At 45.0% G+C, this 22,200-nt stretch overlaps 1 protein-coding gene across 2 annotated transcripts in view; it reads right to left on the bottom strand.

Annotated features, from left to right (window-relative positions):
* The window catches only part of DIXDC1 (DIX domain containing 1), a 63,271-nt gene extending 46,700 nt beyond the window's left edge, over positions 1 to 16,571 (bottom strand). Inside the window, exon 1 of one of the 2 annotated variants that reach the window (XM_032788012.2) lies at positions 16,453 to 16,571. In XM_032788012.2, the coding sequence (XP_032643903.1) occupies positions 16,453 to 16,509 (57 nt within the window). In that variant the 5' untranslated portion in view covers positions 16,510 to 16,571. Of the gene's footprint in view, positions 1 to 10,160; positions 10,401 to 16,452 lie in introns of those variants that run through there. The other variant, XM_075073606.1, reaches the window with a different exon arrangement.
* Between the last annotated feature and the right edge of the window lie 5,629 nt (positions 16,572 to 22,200).

The following is a 22,200-nucleotide window of genomic DNA, read 5'->3' as shown; positions in this document are numbered from 1 at the left end:
GCCAAATATACAGGAGCAGCCTGGATCTGGCCTCCATGTAATGAAACTCAGGACTGTGGGCCTGAGTGAGTTCAGAATGTCTATGTCGGGTTACGTTACAGCCAAGGCTGCTCATTCATAAAACCTTCATTTCAAAGCCTGATATTCAATTTCTTTCTAAACAACATTTGGGCCAGTGTAAATTCTTCCTTATTCAGTCTGAGGCCTGTCCCAAGCACTCAGAATTCCTCAGTCATAGCTGCACTGTCTGGAAAGGAGGCAGCAGTGTAATTTTGCATAGACAAGGAGGCAGAGATAGTACATGAACCGTAAAAGACAAAGGTGTATCAAAATTCTTGACATAGCATCCAGGGAGGTAGTGAATCAGATCAGAATAAAAAAGAACTACCTGAACCTTCACCCATATTTGGAATTGAACATGAGCATTTTAAAATTCTGGAGTGTTTGGAGAAGTGCTTTTCACTGACCTGCTGAGATATGGAGAGAAATATCATGCGGCGGTTCTGCTGGAATTCTAGCCAGGACTGGAAAAACTGTTCTCCATGTGATTTCTAGCCCAGTTTTGGAGACCCAAAAGGTTCAAACCACTGGAAGAAGCAACTTGGCCAACCCCATATACCACACTATTTCCAGAGTGTGATGATAATAGCTTCCCAATAGGGAATGCTATAGAATGAGTATATCTAGGAACTTACAGAACTCTACTTTCAGGAATGACTTGATGAGAGAAAACAATACATGTGGAGGAAGGAATAAAGCCTGAATGTTGACCGAGCCTTGGCTCGTTCCCTTTTTATGCTTGAACGCCGAACACTGGGCATACTCAACAGGATTTTCATGCCTGCCTTCTAGTTTTTACAGTCTTCAGCTAAATTGTTGCTTCAGATCAGTAAATTAATCGCAAACAATGGTCCCTAGTTTAATTAGCTGGATTTTAAAAAAAATTGAAGCACTGGGTCCACTTCTGCTCTCCTTTATACCATGTAGCCCCTCTGAAATTATTGGGGGTGTGTGGCCATGACCAACAGCAGAATTCAGCCTAGAGACTTTAGACTGGCTGTGCTCAGTGCTGTAGAAAGCCACTGACAAGGTCTCTGAAAATGTTGAAGGGATATTCCTGTCAGCTCTGTATGGTCAGGATGTGTGTAATTGACTAAGCAGAGTTCTAAACCCAGCTGTCTAAACTTACCTTTCTAAATGCAGATCTCACACAGTAACATCTCTAACCCTCCATTAAAAACCCCTAGATTGGCAGAACACTATGTCTGGCTCCAAGAACAGAGGAGCTGAAATCTTTACTTCTGAAATCACTTGCTCAAGTGCTGGCGGTAATGGTTGGGTGGCAATGACAGCCACCATCGGAATCCCAGCTAGGCTGCCATTTGCTACAGGGAGGGGACTAAGTTACTGGCCTGTGAAAACTGTTTGGTCTACGAGGGAGCAGCTTGTTGGCAGAGCTTCAAATGCCAACTCAAGCTCCAAGAGGTATGTGAAGGACGAGGTGATTGGCTAAAAGTGCATTTCACACATTAGCCAAAAGAGGACAAGGGCAAGAATTTCCAGAGCTCCCAACCACCCAGCATAGCATTTGTCTATGACAATTTCTCTCAGAGATTTCTCCATTTCCCCCTTTCTTTCAGCCACAACCAAGGTCTCTCTTAATAATGGGAATCTTGGTTTTCCAAGGGGGGTATCCCCGTATTTCCCACAAGAAAAATCAGACTCCAGTCAATAGAAGGGGCAGGGCCAATGTGATAACCACAGAGTTGTTGCCCATTCCAGGTCCAACCCCCATGTGGCAGCATATAATACCCAAAGGCACCGAGTAATAATCCTCTTCATTCAACCCCTAGAGCTCTGAGAATTAACCTTTTGGAGTCTCTCGAGTTTTGATCAGAAAATCATGCCTGAAATGTAATTTTAACAACTTCTGTCACTCAAGAGCTGTTTATGTCCACATTGACTTATTAGTGATGCTGCAAACTCCACACTCTCTCTTCTGTCCAGGCAGACTCAGGACTTAGCAGTGCTGGGTACAGCCCAGGCAGCCAGTGAGTCTGAGACTGTTGGTAAATTTTCAAATATGTTATTTTCAGAAATACCATTTCTAGAGCCAAAGAAGAGTAATTGGGAATTACAGACTCTATTTTTGTTATGATAAAGTCAGGCCCAGATTAATCAATGAGCACTCAGTGCACATGCACAGGACCTCTATCTCAGGGGGCCCCCTGACCACCCAGAAACAAAAACAAAAACAAAACTGAGTGGCGCAGCTACTCACACAAATTTGGCCCAGCTGCCTTTCCATCTTGATGGGGCTATATGAGTACAAGTCATGCAGGGGAAGTGAGTAGAGCAGGGTGGCCAGCAACAGGAGGAGCTACCCTAAACCAGGACAGAAGCAGAGCGCTGAGCCAGTGGAATGCTGGTGAGTGCCCAGGAAAATCCCAGAGGCAGTGGGTAAGGAGCTGGAAGTGAACTGCTGGTGAGCTACGTGAGTGAGGGTGGAGAGTAGAAGGGCTGTGGATGAATGGGGGTTGTTGGGGTCCAGGTTGTTGAGGTCTGTGGACAGTGGGGCTGCAATGAGTGGGATGCACATCAGGGCTACCAGAATATCAGGATAGTTGAGGGCTTGGAGAGGGTTGTTGGAATATAGCTGGGATGGGCATTGGGGGTCTGTGTGTGCAATGGGAGGGGCAAGGCATTTGAGGGTCTGTGTATGGGGTGGTGAAAGAGTGGCATTCTGGGATGGGATACGTAAGGGAGGGGTGCTTTAAGAAAGGAGGGGAAGCCCCCAATTTCCATAGTGCACAGGGTGCCAAAATTCTTTACTCTGGACCTGAGTAGAGTGCGAAACCCCAAACACTGTGGGCTCAATTCTTGGCTTAGCTGTGTGGCCCCTTTACACCACTCTAGAAGCATAAAGGGCTGTACAGCTGTGGAACTGACCTCCAGGGAATTACCCCCCTTATATGTGTAAGGGGCCCCACTTGGCACAGAGCCTGTAGAAAAGCTCTACATCAACCTTCCCCTCACAAACCTCCGGGCAGGGGCCTCCCAGAGAAAGGAGGTGCAGGGTGAGTGAAATCCAGTACCCTCTGGGGCAATGGGCACTCAAGAGTAAGTTAGAGTCCTGAGGCTGCTGTAACATACACAATGGCTAGGCAGGCCACACCACAACCTATTACTTACACACACACAAACACACACACACTCTTGTACATTTACGGCAGGAGATGAGAAAGAGAGAATCAGGAGCAGTGTGATGAAGCCAATAAATCTGAGAACGAATCCATTTCAGGCCCTCTCCTCAACGTGTTTCCTGCACTCTGGGCTGTTGCTGCTATAGGGATAATGACACCTTGAGCTGAGAGTACACAACGCTAGTGCTTAGCAACGGGTTCTGTACGTTTAAAAATAGCTGGAACTTTTCCCTTATATTTTAGTCTGTTTCCAAGCAGAGATAAAGTGGCTCACAGCCAGGAGAGGGGGCTGTCAAATTCACAGTTCAACCATTTTGGCACCACTGTGCATCAAATGAAATTGGGCCTCGCCCAAAACCCCACTTACCTACCTCAGTTCTGATTCTTTAGGAGACTGGGAGCTAATACTTAAAACTGTCATTAGATATGCTCCTGGATGTGCCATCTTTCCCCTGAGATACAAAACTGAGATCTTGAACATTTGTCATCATTTATTACAACCCATTTTTTGCAAGAATTGGGTTTTAATGCCGTGTCCTGAACAATTTCTACCTCAAGTATTCATATTCTGCCTCCCTTTACCTCCCCGTCATTTTAATTCTTTACTTCCTATCCTAAACTCTTGCACAGCCATGTTCTAAATAGCTGTCCTGTTCCACCCTAGAGATGACGACATTTCAGTGCTGGGTGAAGTGATTCTTGCATGTGCATATGTATACAGATATTTTGTACAATCAGTGATGCACTTTGGGATCCATTTGCAGAAGGTGCTATAGATAAATAAAAACATATTTCTATTTATTATTTGTAAAGGGACTGCTAAGTGCACAAGAAACAAACTCTACTTACAGTACTGCTGGCTGGGAACAAGCTGTTTTATTCAACGACATAACAGAGTGTGGGGGAAACAGGCGCTAAGTAACTAAGAAGTAAGGGAGGAGTGGAGCATGGCTCCCATCCATAATACTCACTGTAACCCATTTAACTCCTTGACCACTTTTACTACAGTTTTTTTAAATCACACTTGACACAGAAGCCAGCACCACCACTCACACTCTACTGACCACAACTTCATTTCAGTTAGTTTGGTGCAATGTAATAACAACTCTCCTTAAATCTCCTCCAATGACACCACGCTTAAGTGAGGAGACCGCAGAGAAGAATGATCTGTAATAAACATCTGAGTATCAATTATTGTTATCACTATAGACTAACAGGGTATTTAAACTTTTGCAGGACACACGTGGGAGAAATGTCCCTGTGAATTCCTTTGTTTCCTTCAATGTAACTAACCTCTATCTTCCTTTGGCTCTGCCCAAATGGTTGCCTCCCGAACATCTGGTAAAAGATCGTACCGACACATATGGTAACTGTGATACCAGAATTCTCACTCTGTTCCTGCCTGCGGAGGGGTGTTTTTGTAAGTGGCACCTGATCCTGTTTTCTCCAACTGGGAACTTTGCATGTCACTTCCATAACACGATGGGCAGACCCCGTAATTATGCAATTTTCCTGTGCACGTACCTTTAGCCCCTCAAACTGTTTCTAAAGGCCCTGCAAGTGCTGATTACATCCTAGACAGGCAACTCTGTGCATTGATGCTATGCCTGAAATCTACAGTGGGCATCCATCTGGTTAAATACATCTCAGCACTTCTGCAGGATATAATTACCTCTCAAGTCCAACAAGAAGGAAAGTCACTAAAAGGCAAGATGCCAGCGTTTTTTCATTTTAAATTGACTGCTGAACTCCCCACACAACATGTCATTCTCTTCCCAAGCTGTTGCCTCAAGAATAGTTTCTGGCACCTTCCAGAGGGTGTTTTTGTGCCACCGCCTCCTCTCCAGGCTGGTTTCTCAAAGCCTTTTTTCTTTAAATAAACATAATGTTTCTATTCAAGCCCGCATGTAACAGGCTTTGCCCTTAACAGTCAGAGATCATTGAACAGTTGTTGCTAGTATCTTGGAATATGTAGATGCTTCTTTCACCCAGAATCTCAAGTGGTTCCACTGCACCAATTCAAATATATCAAAGACTTAGTTTAACATCTGTCAGATCAAATCTGGATGAAATATTATCCAACACTTCAAGGAAGAAAAGGAATATTGGCCCTTTATATTCAGGGTTAGACAGTGGCCAGCTCTGCATACAATGTAGGAGAAGGGAGTCAGGAACCTTGTGTCCTGGGGAAAAGGCTGGGCAAAATGTGGCTGAAGAGTGCTGTTGGTGATGCTATGTCAAGACAAAAACATGTACCCTCCAAGGAGAGGAAATAGCTAGGGAGGCAGCATGATCTAGTATACAGGACACTGGACTGGGAGTCAGAAGACCTGGACTGTATTCCTAGCCAGTGACTCACTGTCAGCTTGGGCAAGTGACTTCTCCTCTTTCTGCCGCAGTTTCCCGTTTGTAAAGTGGGGATAACAATTTTTACCTTTCTCCGTAAAGCACTTTAAGGTCTATGGAAATAACAATAACTACTTAACTGTTGATTATTATTATTAATAAATCCTGCAAAAGGATGGCAAAGCTGTTGCCGAGGAATCAATGCATAATCTAGCCCAAGGTCATTGAGTAAGTCTGTCAGAGCTGGGAATAGAACCCTAACTGCTTGACTCCTAATCCTGTACCTTAACCACAAGGCATCTTTCCTCTGCTAATAGCCTTGCTGCTGGCCAGGCACAGGGGCTTCTTCTGTCAAAGTGATAAGAAACCCTACTTGGCCAAGCACTGAGGGATCACAGTACCTTGTAGGAACAAAAGCATCTCTCAGTGTAAATCAACGTCTGGTAAACCCCAGCTGTGTTTTCTGATGCTTGGTACTTATGGTACAGCAGAATTACCAAGCAGCAGCTGCCTGGCATCTCACAGAGCAGATGGGCAACCTGGTAGGGCCATGTGGCATTAGCAGTTCTTTCATCTCCCTCCCTTTCTTGATCTGAACAAGCCTTAAGCATCTTGAACCTGATTCTCCACTTACTTACAACAGTGTAAAACAGGAATTCCAAAGTCCATGGAGTTACACTAGAGTAAAACTGGAGTGAGACCACAATCAAGCCCAATCCCGTTATGTGGAAAATATCAAAGCCTCTAAGGAGTCACATATAGCCTAATCATTGAAATCCAGCCTCAGCTGAGCCACTGCATATCAAGTGTCATGGTCCCATAGCAAGAATACAGGGATAGGAGTGACCCTAATAATCTGAGCTACTACAGGCAGGGAGACAGGAAAAAGTAAAAAACAGCTCTCCATGGTGAATCTTATTAGCCATAAACAGTATTCATTACAAAGGGATACCTAGGGCAGAATTTTTTCTGCTAAGATCTCAACAGCTGAGAGAGAGAGATCTATCATGGACCAAGAGGAACAGAAAAGCTGAGAGAACCACATTGGAGAGAGACTCTTCAATGCCAGAGAATTACTCTAACTTAAAAAAAACAGGCTCCTTCACTGGCACTTGGATCTCACGGAGATGGGTACTATTTAAGAACCTATGTATAAAAATAGATATAACAAACCCTGTTAATGCAATAAGACAGACTGTACATGCATAAAAGTTCCCATCACAGCAATCACTCAGCTAAAACCCTGCAGCGTAGGGACTATTATTATTTACCACAACTAAGTGGCAATTCTGAGATTCTTTGCTGCTGTGAGGTAGTGGCACTCTGATTCAGACAAGATTCACATAGGGGTCCTGGAAGAGTCCTCAACGTTTCATCCTCCAAGGAGGAGCCAGCCCTATCCAAAGATCATGCTTGTTCCTCAAACATAAGCCTGGAAGGAGCAAACAGCCACTTTAGGCAACACATTGCTCAACCATGAGTCTGTCAAAGGAAATGATCCTCCTACTTCCAAAGGAAAGTATGGATGGGGGAATAATTGTTGAACTTCAGGAGCGTTAACTGTCTGGAGCTGTCAGGGCCTTTTCTGACATGTTTACTGAAGTTCTGAATTCCCATCAGTCTGAAACAACTGAAAGAAGTCTGTGCTCATGTCCTAAATAAGCTGCATTTCTTCAGTGAGAGAGGTGCTGAGTTGAGACCACATAGATTGTACCATCACAAACTAGATCCTGTCCTCTAGGGTACTCTGTTATAACCTGCCACTTACAGCCACCATGCATTCCCGTGCTGCCATCCAGCTGCGAGTCTGAATTATTTAACAGCCTCAAAGCAGCAAAAGCTGCCTTTACAAACAGCAGGGAAGCACCTTCACAGCAGAATATTCCATTAATGAAAAAGGAACAGGAGTTGTATGATGCCCATGGGAGAGCTTTCTGCATTTCAACATTAAACAAAACTCACTCTGCTTCAGATGTGTCCAGATGACATACTTGCAGCCTCTTTTGGCCTAGGGACTTTGAAAGGGAAGGAAAACAGCCCTGAATTGCAGTTTGAAGGGCCCCTCAGCAATCAGGGATTATGTTAGTCACTGAGACAGCACCTTCTGACAGGTGATCTGTGAAGCAGAACAGGCACCAGCTGCAGAAGGGACAATAATGGCACATTTCAATCCCTTCTCCTGGGTTAATGAGACTGATCCTTAGCCAGCAGGATGGATAGGGAGGGAAGGAAACAAAGGAACCTACCCAACTCAGTTTACAGGATACATGCAAATTCCCATGTGCAAATTGACTCCTGCTTAAGCTGGAACCACACCTGCTCTGGAGGACTGCCTCTACAGGGGGTGCATCTGAGCCCTGTGCGTGCATCTGTATGCATACTAATGAGCTGTGTGTTTGTGCATACTGTATGTGCGTGTTTATCTTCCATGCACAGGTTTGGAAATGGAGCCCACATTCTGCAAGGTTCATAATTCCAGGAACAGCCACTGGTTCCCGGGAGAGATCCGCTACAAGGGGCACAACAGCAGTTAAGCTGGTATGGTGGCTCCTTCAGTACCACAATTGGCCCATTGTGTGAAATCAGGTCCAAGACTTTTTAGCTTGGACCTGGTTTTATACTCCACGCCAATGCTGAGAAGTTTCTCACTCTCCGCGCTGCTGACATCAGAATGCTGGGTTGGCATCCGTCACCATGGCTTTTGCCTATACATAAGGGCTGCACAGACATTGGGGTACACTGTTTCAAAGCTGTAGGAGGTCTATAAATAACACTTTTAAGGCATAAGGAAGTACTGTGGAGGGAGTGTGTCAGAGCAAAGGATAAGGAATGGGGACTTTTAGTTCCATTCCCAGCTATGCAACTGACATACTGTAAAATGGGGATAATGATACTGTCCCACTTTACTAACTTGCCTTTAGTTTTAACTTGGAGTGCACAGGCTAACCTCGTGCACTCAGCTGCCATGCAGGAGATTTAAGGGGGAATCCCAGTCTTGTTTCTCTGCCCCACGGCTAGACCAAAGTGGGAATATTCGAGTTGCTACTATTAAACTGGGAGAGGAAAGGGTTTCTGTTTTTTTCCCTCATGGCTACCAGGACAGCCCTTGGATGATACCAGACAGTTTGGGCGGAATGTGGGAGCAGATGTTGCAAAGTCTGATTTCTGCTCCCACATGGAGAACCCTTGTTTCATGGCCACCATTTTGGCTGACACCAGAAACTGAACAGGGCTCAAAGCAGGAGTCTCTACAGCTTAAGCTAAAGAACCCGGCTCTCTAGCTTAGAGCTATAACAGACTGATACCTTTGTAATGGGCACAGAAGAGATAACACACACTCACCAGTGGATCATCCTAAAACTGCATGTGTTTGATATAGGGATGGACTTTTTGGTACAGGTCAGGCAGGAGGGTCTGGTACAAGGATGCTGTATTGAGGAGGGGGAAGAATATTTATACTGTTAAGCAGGAGGGATTTCAAAATCAGTAGAGTATTAAAAGAGATAAATGTGACCTGCCACGAAGCTGAAGTCTCAGACCCCTCTTGTCCCCCCGTTTTCTGTCTGGCCTACCAAGCCTAGAAGGGACCTGTGTTTGTGGCTAAGGACAGTGACAAAGAAAAGTCATGTGATGATGGGGCTTGGAGTGGATGAAGAAGCACTAACTACAAACAAAACAAGCCATGCTATCTAGGAAGGAATAAAATGTAACAAGATTCCATCACTTCCGTGTGAAGAAGAAAACAGCAGGAAATCCTTAATTCCAGCACAACCCCTTATTCTCATTCCTTCTCATCTTACAGACAGGAAACACCTCCTTACTGTAGTGTATAGGGTGCAGAACACTTTGCCCACAGAACCAGGCCAGCAGGGGCTGCCCTGGTATTTTTTACTGGGGCCACACAGAGGCAAATGGCAACTAGACAAAGTTCATTTAAACTAACTTTCTGTGGATCCTAAAGAGGGGAGGTATGAAACTATCCACTTCCCGATGTAGTCTCAGGAGTTGTATCTCAGTGACTTCTTGGCAGGTCTCACCCAGTGATTCAAAACTCACCTGGCTCCCTGCGATCAAAACAAGGAACTTAGACGCACTTTAAAATGATAGTTTCCTCCCGTCCAAGCTGAGTTTCAATCCCTGGCTATTTAACCTACAAATCAGGATGAAAAACGAACCACCCAGACCACAACATGCCACCCACTCTCAATAACTCTGCAAGCCCTTAAAACAGACTTACAGCCTTTTCCAACAGCAATTAAAATACAGAGACCCACAGAGCACAAGAGGAGCAGCCTCTTGACCTCGCTGCACTTTATATTACGTTTTGATCCCAAAATGCTTCTGCAGCATTTTGCATAGAAACTACTAGCAGTTAATGACCCACAAACTCTTCTAAACGACTGCACATTTGCAGAATGCCAGCTGGGCTGCCCAGTATGCCCTTCTATCACCAAGAATCTCTTTCTCCCTTTCCAAGATAATTTCTCTCTCCCAGTTTCTCATTTAGTTCTGCAAAGCACTGGAAGGGACACAGCTTTATGAGAGATGCTATGTAACAGAAAGCTGCATCGCACTGTAAGGGTCTGTATGAGACCTGGGACATGCATTTACCTCTGAGAAGCCCTCTTGCAGAATATCCAGTAAATTCCCCCTGGCCAAACAGGCAAGCATTCTTCACGAGCCACGTTCTCAGAGCACACAGTGCAGATCCTCCAGCTCAGGGCACGACCTCCTTCTCCTTCTCCTTCTCCTTCTCCTTCCAAAGACAAAGAGTTGGAGCTCATCGGGGACCTTATTCATAGTCTCATATGTGCAGCCCGTTACTGCAAACAGGATACTTGAGCCAAAGTCAAGCCTCGTACTGAGCATGCTCGTGAGGGAGCCACTTAGGGAGTAGCAGGCGAGATGTCACACGGTTCCTATAGAAACAACTCAGCTCACAGGATGCAGGCCCAGGAACCAGGGGGTGAACATCTGAAACCTATTTCCAGCCAGCAGCCCTGGGTCTCACACAGCGCCTACTGGTACAAGAGACTTTCAAACCTACCAAACACAGCACGCCCTGTGCTGTGTGGGGGTGGGGAGAGCGTGCAGGGTAGAGGTTAGCAGATAGCAGATTCCTGGCTTACTTAAGAAAGAAAAGTTAGAGGAAAGGCTGGAACCGCTGCTAGCTGTAACTTTCATTGTTGCTGTGAAGCCATAGAGAAAAAGCAGAGCGCTTAGCAAACCCAGCTCCAGTACCGCGACAGGAAGCTGCAACAAGGCCCTTCGATAATTAGTTATATTTATACAGCACCGAAGCACGGCTCTGTGTGCTGTCGGATAAAATAAAGAGGTAAAAGGGAAGCAACTTCCAACAAACAATTTAACACAAAGAACTCTGCAGAGAAAAATTACAGCGCAACTCTAGCTGATCCATCAGACTTCAACCCATCACCATTGTCAAGGGGCACATCCCAAAAAGGATGTAGCCTCCTGAGCGAATGCCACCTAGATGTAGCTCTAGCTAGGTCCATAAAACAATGGGTTGCTCCAGCAAAGTCTGGCCTTTCTACTTTCACCTAATGTCTGACAGGCATTGCAGGCTTGGCGGGTGATTAGTGAGCAACTTATCAAACTTCAGCCCACCTCCTTGTCAAATGCCCAGGAAAAAAAATGAGGAGTCTTGCAGTGTGGCCAGAAGATTAGCAGATACAGGCTCTTTCTGCAAAGATATGCAGCAATCCCAGAAATCACCAGTGAAACTCAAGCTGCTCCTTAGGATTTCATCATGTGGTTTTGGTCATGCATTTCTGAGCAAGATTATATATTTAAAACACAGTATTGTTTCCTGCCCAAATATAAAAAAGCAGAAGGCTTTGGAGTGGTTATCAATGCACAGATATACAGATATACAGTATTATGTTTTCCTAGTGTTCTCTCTAATACAACTGGGTGGAACAAAATCATGGGACCAAAGAGTATGCATTACTGCCTGCAAAAATTCAGAAACTCAGGCTGCAGGTCATCCACCAACATTGCCAACCCCAAGCTTTAAAAAATGAGTTGGGCCCCAAAAATCATGAGAGTGGCTTAACAATCATATGATTTAAAATAATAATAATAATAATATATGTTAGGTTCTTTTTATTTGCCTTCTGGTTATCAATGTTTTCAAGCTTTTTCCAACCACAATGGCTCAAAACTTACATTATTTTTAACTATTTAATAAAAGCTGAGATTCTTGTGTAACCACATGATTGCAAGGGCTGGGGCTTAAAGGTAAATGACAACTATTGTGTGACTCACAATAAAATCATGAGGGCTGGCAACATTGCTTATCTGCACTCAAGCCCGTCCCTCATGAATCCTTGGTCTTGTCCTGCTTTCGGAACACAAAATGGCCAGCAGAGTGAATGCAGTTAAGATTCAATCACAATTTTTAATAAATAAAATAGATTGTACCTTTAGGTTTTCAAGCAAAAGCTAGATAAAAGGTCCTCCTGGGACAGAAATGTTCTTAGCTTTTGCAAAAGACATTATAATCAAACCCTCAGCTATTAATCACAAAACCAGGCCACATTTATGATCTACTTTTTAATGCAGAAAGTGCTATATAGTAAAAACATATTTGTAGCAGATATCTGAGCATTAACAAGTGAGGATATTATGGTCATCTCTCTGCATCAATTGAGTTTAAGGCATAAAAAATGAGACAGAAATGTAGTTAAGCAAAATCAAATGCATGCAAGTGCAAAACACTCATCTGCATAGAAAGGTAAAAGATGTCTCAAGTGGTCTTTGATTTTTTGACAATTTGGTTTACGAGTATTATAGCAGATTAAATATGATCTGCTCATAATCCCTACAGTCAAGAGATATTTTTCAGCCACAGGGAAGGCAGGCAGCCCCCAACTCCGGATTTTTTTTTTTTAAATGAGAAAACAGAGAGAGATGATCTTCTTGAACAGCTTGGAAATGTGGGGCATCCAACAGTATTTAATCTGTAAAATATAGTGTTCAACTAACGCAAAACCAAATTCACTGAGAAGAATTTTCCATTTTTCTTGGTCCCAAGGAGAATTTAATGGGTGGCTTGCTCTATTAATATTAGGTAATGATGAAGCACCTTTATTAGCGCTTTCACCTCAGAGTCCAGAGACTGGAAAACATTTGGGCAACAAATTGAGATGCTGCCAGCTGCTTTAGGGAGTTAACTCTGCTGTTAAGTTATTGCAGACAGTTTGTAACCTTTCATTTGGCTACAGAAGCCATAAATGAGATCACTGGAGAGACTATTCCAGCTTGTCTGGGATGCAGATTCACTTTCTCCAGAAGTAGGCGTGATTATACAAAAATCTAGAGTATAAACAACAATCCTAGGTTTTCGTGTGGGCTCTATATGGCGCCATCACCTGGAAAAATGTAACAATCGGGGCCTGAAATAAGGGGTAAGCACTGGCCTGGCACAATACATACAGCATACTGTACATGGTACACCTTCCAGGGTACCCTGGAGTGAGTACCAACACTGACGGGGCACATCACGCCATTCATGGAACACCATCCACAGCACACTGCACTACACAAGGCACATCCAGTTCACTGCAAATGGTGACTGCTGACACGGTTAACAGATTGGATGTTACCCACAGTTGAGAGCCTCATGAACTGAGCAGTTGTTTTCACATAATGACCAACAGCAGAGTCCCTGTGCTTCCTTTGGAAAGTCTTGTGGCAGAATCACTGAATGGGAGGGACAAGCCTTGATATTCATGGGGTGGCTGTGTCTTGCAGGAAAAGCAGAGTCCAGTGCAGTCTGGGGAAATGGCATTTTGTTAAACCAGCAAAACACTGCATGTTACTAAACCAAGTAACTATTAAGCCTGAGAAGCATCTCTCCTACTCTCCCCCCGCACACACACACACACCTCTCCACGCCTACTAGGAATGTGTAAGCCTAAATTGGGCATTTTCCTGGCATGATCCAGGGAACCTGAACCCAGAGGTATCACCCATAATATTGAAAAGGTCCCTTTTAGTCCTCTGATTATGTGGCCATCCCTGAACAAGACAGAAGATCCTGTTCAGATGCACTTTGGGAGAAGCGTGGAGAGACTCGGCTGGCTCTGAGCTCATTCAATACGCTTCCAGATACTACAGACCATCTGGGCGATGAGCTCTTATCTGTCTACCTTGTTGGATCAACCTGGAAAATGGTATATTGGCTTGAAAAGATCATAAAGATTATAGATCTTCCGCCTGTTACTAGATGTGCAGGGAGGAGGGAGCGTCTAGAAGAGCAATAAGACAGCCCTCTCCAGTCTAGAAAACTGATAGACCAAAGTGCAGGCTGTTCGCATTATGGTTATCGGGAATCAGAGATGGAACCTCTGTGGCTTCCATTCTGTCAATTGGTTTTGCTGTCAAACACTTGCTTCTTCACTGGGACTTTGGCCTCGAAACGACCCAGTTGTGACAATCTGAATGCCAGAAAGAAAAAATGAACCAGATTATGATGGCTGAATTGAGACGCAGTAGAGGATAGTTGGCCCTTCATCTGTTTACAGTGATAATTTAAACAGGGCATATAAGTGCATATTAAAAATACCATATCTGTGATTGTATCTCCCTGATCCCACACCTCGTGGGTCACTGTCCTTTCAGACTGTAAAACCTCTTGGGGGTAAGAACTGCATCTTCATACAGGTTTGCACTGCACCTAGCACAATGGTCTGGGTGCAGTACAAACCTATAAAAACAATACGTAACACACCTAGCCCCCTTTTTTGTCATATGACTGCAGGAGTGTTAACAGATCACTTCACCTTGAATGATCCCTTAGAATACATGCCTATTACTTATGGTAAACAACCTGTGCCACTTCGTATTTAGCTATGACACTGTGAGTACCTTTCCCAGACCTGAAGAAGAGATCTGTGTAGCTGGAAAGCTTGTCTCTTTCACTAACAGAAGTTGGTCCAATTAAAGATATTACCTCACCCACTTTGTCTCTCCAACAACCTTCAGGGCAGACATGTAGAACGTTAGCGATTTGTTGGTTACAGTGACCTCTGGTGGCCAGTTCCAATATAACCCTTGTGCTCCCATACCCATTGTCACAAGCATGAAAAACACAATTGTTAAATCCCATTGTCTTGCTTCTGTATTTCCTCTATTTGAGATGTGATTATGATAATTTAACAATTAAAATGTAATAATAATAATAATAATAATAATTGCAAACACTTTGCCCTTCCCTTGCCTTGCCTATCCAAAAATTTCAAAGAGAGACAAGGTAGGTGAGGTAATATCCTTTATTGCAGTGGTTCTCAAAGCCAGTCCGCAGTCCACTGCTTGTTCAGGGAAAGCCCCTGGCGGGCCGGGCTGGTTTGTTTACCTGTCGTGTCTGCAGGTTCGGAGAATCGTGGCTCCCACTGTCTGCAGTTTGCCGTTCCAGGCCAATGAGGGCTGCGGGAGGTGGCGCTGGCCAAGGGACGTGCTGGCCGCCCTTCCCACAGCCCCCATTGGCCTGGAGCAGTGAACTGCAGTCAGTGGAAGCCATGATCAGCCGAACCTATAGACGCGGCAGGTAAACAAACCAGCCTGGCCCGCCAGGGGCTTTCCCTGAACAAGCGGGCGATCGGCTTTGAGAACCAGTGCTTTATTGGACCAACTGATGATGATGAAAGCAACAAGTTTTCGAACTGCACAGAGCTCTTCTTCAGCTCTGTGTAACTCACAAGCTTGTCTCTTTCACCAAGCTGGTCCAATAAAACATATTACCTCACCTACCTCCTCTCTCTAATATCCTGGGAACAATACGGCTACAACTATATTCCAAAGATTTCAAAGCACTTAACAAACATTAATTAATTATGCCTCATGTCTACCCTTGGGAGGTTGAAAAGTATCACTGGAAGGACCAAGGTGCACCAATGAGATAATACTTGATGCCACCTCAGATCCCTGGCCCTCCCTACCCAATATGCCATCTCCAGCAATGGCCATCCTTGACGTTTCAGAAAAAGGAAATTAAAAAAAACACAGACTACACTGATCAAAAAAATTATTTCCTGACCCCTGCAGGTGGCTGGCTGAAACCCTGAAGCATGAGCTTTTAGGAACATAAGACATAAACCAGGAATGAGCCCCAGGGCTACTGAGCCCCACCTCTTACCATCATAAGCAACTCCATCATACAATCGTACTCTTAAATTTGTCCAGCTATCTCTTAAAAATAATTTAGTTGCTTGCCCACACAACTCCTATTGGGAGACCATTCAGAACTTCACCCCTCTGAGGGTTAGAAACCTTCTTCCAATTTCCATCCTGAATTTGGCCAATTTATAGCCATTTTTTGTTTGCCAACATTGTCCCTTAGCATAAATAGCTCCTCACCCTCCCCTGGTATTTACCCCCATAATGCCTTTATAGAGAGCAATTATATCCCCTCTCAGCCTTATTTTTGCTAAGCTAAACAAGTCAAGTTCTTTCAGTTTCCTGTCGTAAGACAGGTCCTCCATTCCCTTGATCATAGTAGTAGCCCTTCTCTTCACCTGTTCCAGTTTAAATTAATCTTTCTCTGCTACGGGTGACCAGAACTGTACACAATGAGTCAGTGGCTGAAACAGAAAGAGAACCCAAACCTCCTGACTTCTAGTGCCCTTGCTGTAACTGCTAGATCACATTCCCTCCATATTTAATAAAATTAAACAAAACAAAGTCAGAGGTACTCTTGGAACTTTCATAAAAGGGGGAAATGAATGCAAGTGAATCTGATGCTGAAAGTATCTGAGGCCATCACAGCCCCTACCATAGTACATACAGCCCTGTAGTGCCCCATCATTACATTGATTAGCCGTCCTGGCATCCAACAGAGAGATTTTCTCCCTGGGCAAAATTAAGAGTATTGGAAATTTACCGACGGCTCAGCATGCTGAGATGCACTGCTAGGCACCATGTCCATAGGAGTTCCCATGTCAGCCTCCACGAAGCTGGATCAGAACACATTGGAATGGACCAGAAGATCTTCCCCTTGGAAACCTGAGGTGAAGAAGGAAATGTATTAAACACATGGCAAGCAAACTCTTTAGGAAAAACAATTCTACCTCTAATGCTTTAGGGGAAAGCAACCCTCTTCTCTCATCCCCTGCAGCAGGCACCTGTGAGGGGCTAGGGATTCAGGTAATGGAAAACTAACAAACTGTACGCCTCACAGGCAAAACCAAAGCATTTATGAATATGTATCCTGCAAGTGGTGGGTCCTTCCAGAATTGTCTAGATTAGAGTAATCAAAGCACTGGTGCTTTGTGACTGCTATAAGCCCTTTAGACTCTGATGCCTCAATACTTCCAAATATACAGGCTTCAATACTTCAGCTTCAGTATTTAGTATTTCTAGTGACAGTGATTTACAGAAATGAACAGTGAGTTGACAGCAAGGTTTTGTGGGACCAGAGTGAAGGAAATTGCCCTCATAGGTTGGGGGCTGCTTGAGTTTGGAACATATTGGGCTTGTATTCTGTCCACTATTTGTAAAGTATATATAGTGAATTGAATGCTTCCGAAACATGTGTAACATAGAGACTACTGGTCACACGGCTCATACTATATAGATTTCACAAAGAATCAATTAGCCTTCATGTTCATGCAGGAAATGCCATCCAACTTCAGTGGGAGCTATATATGCCAAGCAGTAGGAAGTCTGACTGTGGGAGCCAAAGCAGGACCACTCCATATACTCTATTCTCCAGGGCACTGTCTGATCTAGTTATAAATGACCCAAGCAATGGGGTTTCCACCACTTCTATTAGGAAGCTATTCCACTACCTGTTAAAGAATGTTTCCTGATATTCAGCGTACATTTTCATTTGCTTAGGGTACGTATACACTGCAGGGACTATACCAGCATCATTATGACACTGTAGCTATGCCAGGATAACTCTGTAGTGTAGATGTGACCCACGCCATCTCCCCAAGTGACAATAGCTAGGCCGCATTCTTCTGTTGACCTAGCTGCATCTATACGGGGGTTAGGTTGGTATAGCTACGGCGCTCAGGGGTGGGGATTTTTCACACCCCTCAGTGTGTGTTGATAGCTAAACACACACTGAGGGGTGTGAAACTTAAACTTTAAGTGCAGACCAGCCCATAGTTTCCTTCCATTAATTCTAATGCTGTCCCCTTTACTTCTTAAAACACAGTTCAAAATACACATTGTCCATGGCTTTTGGGTCAAGGAAACCTACCAGTCCCACCCATCTCTAGCACCCACCACCATAGAGTATCTATGTGCTGGCATGCCTATGGTACTTTTTTAAAACCTGCTTTCCTTCCCTTTGGTTTCTCCCAGGCTTCTAAGGGAATAACATTCCAAACGCACTTGCCACTCCAGGGGCCTGATTAATGACAGCCAATTTGATGGCTATAACATCACAATGCTATGTGCAGATGTGCTATGCCCAGGTCTGGATCGGTGTTCAGTATGAGTTGCCTCCTTTGAGGCAGACAGAACTGAGACAGAAAATGAGGTTGGTGAGAGGTTGGAGGGGGTTGTAGGTATGAGAAGTGGCTGCAGAGGTTCAGGCTTAGCCTGCATAGCAGAAAGGAGGAGGGGTGGGGAATACCCCATCCATAATTAGACCACAATGGAGGTATAGGGGGTGTCACTGGGGAAGTATGATTCAGAGGAATGGAGGAGAATGTCCCTGAGGGTTGCAGATATTGTTGTCCCCGGGGTATCATCTCCCTAGCAACCGGGGACACAGGGGAACATCCTTCGGTGCGTGGTGAGGGGATGGGGATGACACTGGGTGTGTGGTGGGGAATGAGGGTATCACTGGGTGTGTCATATGGATGTGTGGTGGAGGATGGGACGGTGTCACTGGCAGTATGCATGCTGGAAGGTGTCCCTGGATATGTGGTCAGCTGTCACTGTGTGTGTGGAGTGTGTGTTAAGGGGTGACACTGGGTGAGTGATGGGAGGATAGGCATATCCCACTGTAGGTGGTGGTATGGGTATGTCACTGGATGTGCAAGGGTGTGTGTGTGTCTGTGTATGTGGTAAAGTGGTGTAACAATTTGAGGTGGGAGGAAAGGGGTGTTCCTGGTTGTGTGATAGGGGTGTCACTGTGTATAGTGGGAGGCATGGGGATGGGAGATCACTGGGTGTATGGCAGGAAATTGAAGTGTCACTGTGTGTGTATGGGGGAGATGGAGATGGGGGAGCAGTAGGTGTACGGGGGGTAGTTGAGGTGTCATTGGGTGTGTATTGGGCAGTGCAAAAGGGCTGGAGGGTCACTAGGTATGTACATAGTGTGTGGTGGGGAGGTCACTGGGTGCATAGCAGGAGGTGCAGGGGGTGGGGAGATCACTGGGAGTATGGTGAAGGGCTGGGGAGGTTACTTGAGTGTATTGGGGGTTGGGGTGTCACTGGCTGTCTGGTACAAGGTTAGGAGTCACAGCGGGTGGGGCTAGGGGGATCATTGGGGGTCTGGTGCGGTCAAAGGGTCTCATGGGGTGTGGAAGGTCACTGGGGGTGTATGTGAGGGCTGGGGGCTATTGGGGGGTCACTGGGGGTGTATGTGGGTGGGGGCTGGGGTGAGTGAGGGCAGGCTCCAGGAAGTCGCGGGGGGGTCGCTGGGGTCAGGGGGCGGCGAGGGGCGTACACTGGGTGCGGGGTCATGGCGTCTCTGCCCTTTGGGGCCGCAAGCGGTAGCCAGCCTGGGCAGCGGACGGCCGGACCGCGGGCTCGTTTTCCCCGCCCGGCTCGTACCTGCAGCGCGGGCCCGGCCCAGGCCTGCAGCTCCGCGCGGCGGCAGGCGAGCGCGTCCCCGCTGCCATGGAGACCGGGGGGGCGGAACAGGGAGGGCGCGACCGCCCCCGGGCGGTGCTGAGCGGAAGCGCAGGGCAGAGCCCCCAACTCTGGGGGGCGGGATCTCCTAAGAGATGGGGAAGGGTCCCTTGGGGGCCAGGGTCCTGGGGTGGGGCAGGTCTCCTGGGGGAAGGATGGAGGGAAGGGGGGATCATGGTTCCCCAAAAAGAGAGGATGGGTGTACTGAGTACTTGGGGGCCCACTGCTCCGGGCACCCAGCAGTCCAGCTGGGGTGGTCATCTGGGGAGGATACAGGTGGTGGTGCTGGGGTATCAGGGTGATGGGTGCAAAAATGATAGTAGATGGGACAGAAATGTCTCATCCCAAATGGCGAGGATCCAGCAACAACACAACTTCCAGCTTAGCTATAAAAATATTTATTTTCCAATTGTAAAATCAGCAGTCCCTGCTTCTGATACCCAGCAGTCATGCAGCAGAGCCAGACAGCAAGGCAGAGGGGGATTGTACAAATTCTTCATTAGCCATTTCTGACCCAAACTCAGCAATTAATAACATCACACTTAATTCAGTCAGATATTGGGCAGAAATTCTCTTCCTATGCTACATTAAACTATGCTGTTTAATGTGCCTAAAGACAACATTTTAGAAATGTTGTTTTACTGTTTTAGTGTTTTAGTAAATCATGTTATTGTATGTTTATTATATAGTTCAGCATTTCTAAATAAGAGTGATTCAGCATACAAACAGATTTCACTGTAAATGAGTATTGGCTTCACATTTTCTGAAAGTACACAAGAATAATTTTTCTTCACACTATTTATTTTAATAACAAAGTGTCAGAAATCTCCTTCTCATAACTGGTGGCACTGATGAACCTGTATCTGCCATGTATGCATGTGAGTAGCTTTCTTTATACGTGTGTTGTGCATAAGTACAGGAACGAGGTGCATATCACCATAAAGACCATTTTAAAAGTGCAATTTCATTAGTTAAAAGTACAATTAAGCCTCAAACATTAAAGGAACATTTGATTTCACACTCATTTAACTCAAACTGAACAAGCCCAGAAAACAGAAGATGTTTGTAGAATATGTTAACATTCAGTGCAAAAACAAGTCCTTCAGAGAAATCATTTCAAAACATGTACATTCACATTTTATCTATTTTGAGGCCTGTTAAACAGGCAAAATTACTGTATTATTTCTGTTTCTATAGAGCGCATTTGATTATCTCTAAGATACACTGTACCTCAAGAAACAACATGGAGTACCAGCTAAGCATGAAAGCTAGAATTCCCCAGGAAATCTGAGTTAAAATACCAGTCCACATGTTGAGGAGCTCATTAAAAGATAGTGGTAACAGCAACAGAAACTAATACAGAATACAAAATAGCCAGAGGTTCAATTAATCCACAGATCAATAGAATCAACTGACATGCCCAGCAAACAAGTTCCTTAGGGCCAGACTCTGTTCTTATTTACATCAACTACAATCTGGACCAACTCTATTGACTTGTGGATTTCCCCCAGTGTAACTGAAATCAGAATCTGGCCCTTACTGTTTGTCCTATGCTCTATTTGTGTGGATCGCTTTCCCATTCCCGGCTCTGCATTCCAGGGGGGAGAACTTCAGATCAGAAACAGATTCTTTCCAGCACATTTTGCGACAGCTGGTTGCTTCATTCAGAACTAGAGCATAATTTGTTCTCAAATGAGCCCCATTCATTTTTGGATGGATATGCAGGTACATGCCCAGTTTCACCACTAAATGACAAACTACCGAGCTGCCAGCATTCTGTATGGATACCCACTAGCCTTTAGGTGGACTTGGCACCAAGGGTGCATGGTGTCAAAAGAGACCACCCATTTCTGCCATTAGTAGACGAGCAGATGGGAAGTGCCCTGTGACTTGTGTTCCTATACCAAGGAGGTTATGGTTGCGAAGGAAGGCTCCTCACTAAGTGATAATCTATATTTAATAAGGTTTATATAAAACCTATATAATAAAATTATTTCATCCTGCACTGGCTGAGGGCGGTTGAATTAGATAATGGTGAACTAATGGCTCTTTCTAGTTCTAATATTGGTGATTTTATGAAAAGATGTAGTTGCTTGCTACTCCCACAGTCTAGCATACACAGGATTTGGGTTTGAGACCCCACTTCCATCCTTGAATACTGGGCCAGCAAGGGCAAAGCACTCAGCCTGCCTCTTGTAATGAGGGAGTGCCCGGTGCCACACAGTCGCACTGGCCAAAGCCCATCCATTTCCCCTTGGTCAGAAGGATGGGTGATCATGCAGGGCCTGGAGAGTGCGGGGATATGGGGGAGAAAAAGGAGAATCCTTGGAGCTTTAGGAGGGAGTCAGAAGAACTAACCCTCACAGTAATATGGGGCTTTATCCTGCAAACCTGACTATAGGCATAGCACTCCTACTGAAGTCTTTGGGACTTTATAGGTGAGCAAAAGCCATTCAGGCGAAAAGATTGCAAGACTGGTCCCCAAAATATCTTCATGGTAACATACCGATATCAGTACCTCTTTTCTTTTTTTAGTGTACAGTAACTCATACTGACCACACTCAGGTCTTTAGTTAATAAAGTTGTTGTAGGCAAAATGGAATTTGATTATAAACTTTACAAAACTCCCCATTTTCAAATACTGGTATTTGACCAGGATGTCCCAAATCCTGCAGTGAACCACTCAGATAAGCACATAGGTGCACAAAGTTTCATTTAACAGTGTAAAGTTCTGGTTTAAGTTTGGAAACCCTGTTTAGGTGACACCGTTGGAAATTCAGCCCATAATTTAACCCCTGCCATGGAGGGATGCAGGAAC

This window comes from Chelonoidis abingdonii, chromosome 18, assembly GCF_003597395.2.
Source record: "Chelonoidis abingdonii isolate Lonesome George chromosome 18, CheloAbing_2.0, whole genome shotgun sequence".
In the NCBI taxonomy this organism is placed as follows: domain Eukaryota; kingdom Metazoa; phylum Chordata; order Testudines; family Testudinidae; genus Chelonoidis; species Chelonoidis abingdonii.
Note: the sequence above shows the minus strand (reverse complement) of the source record. Positions and strands in the feature narration are given on the sequence as shown.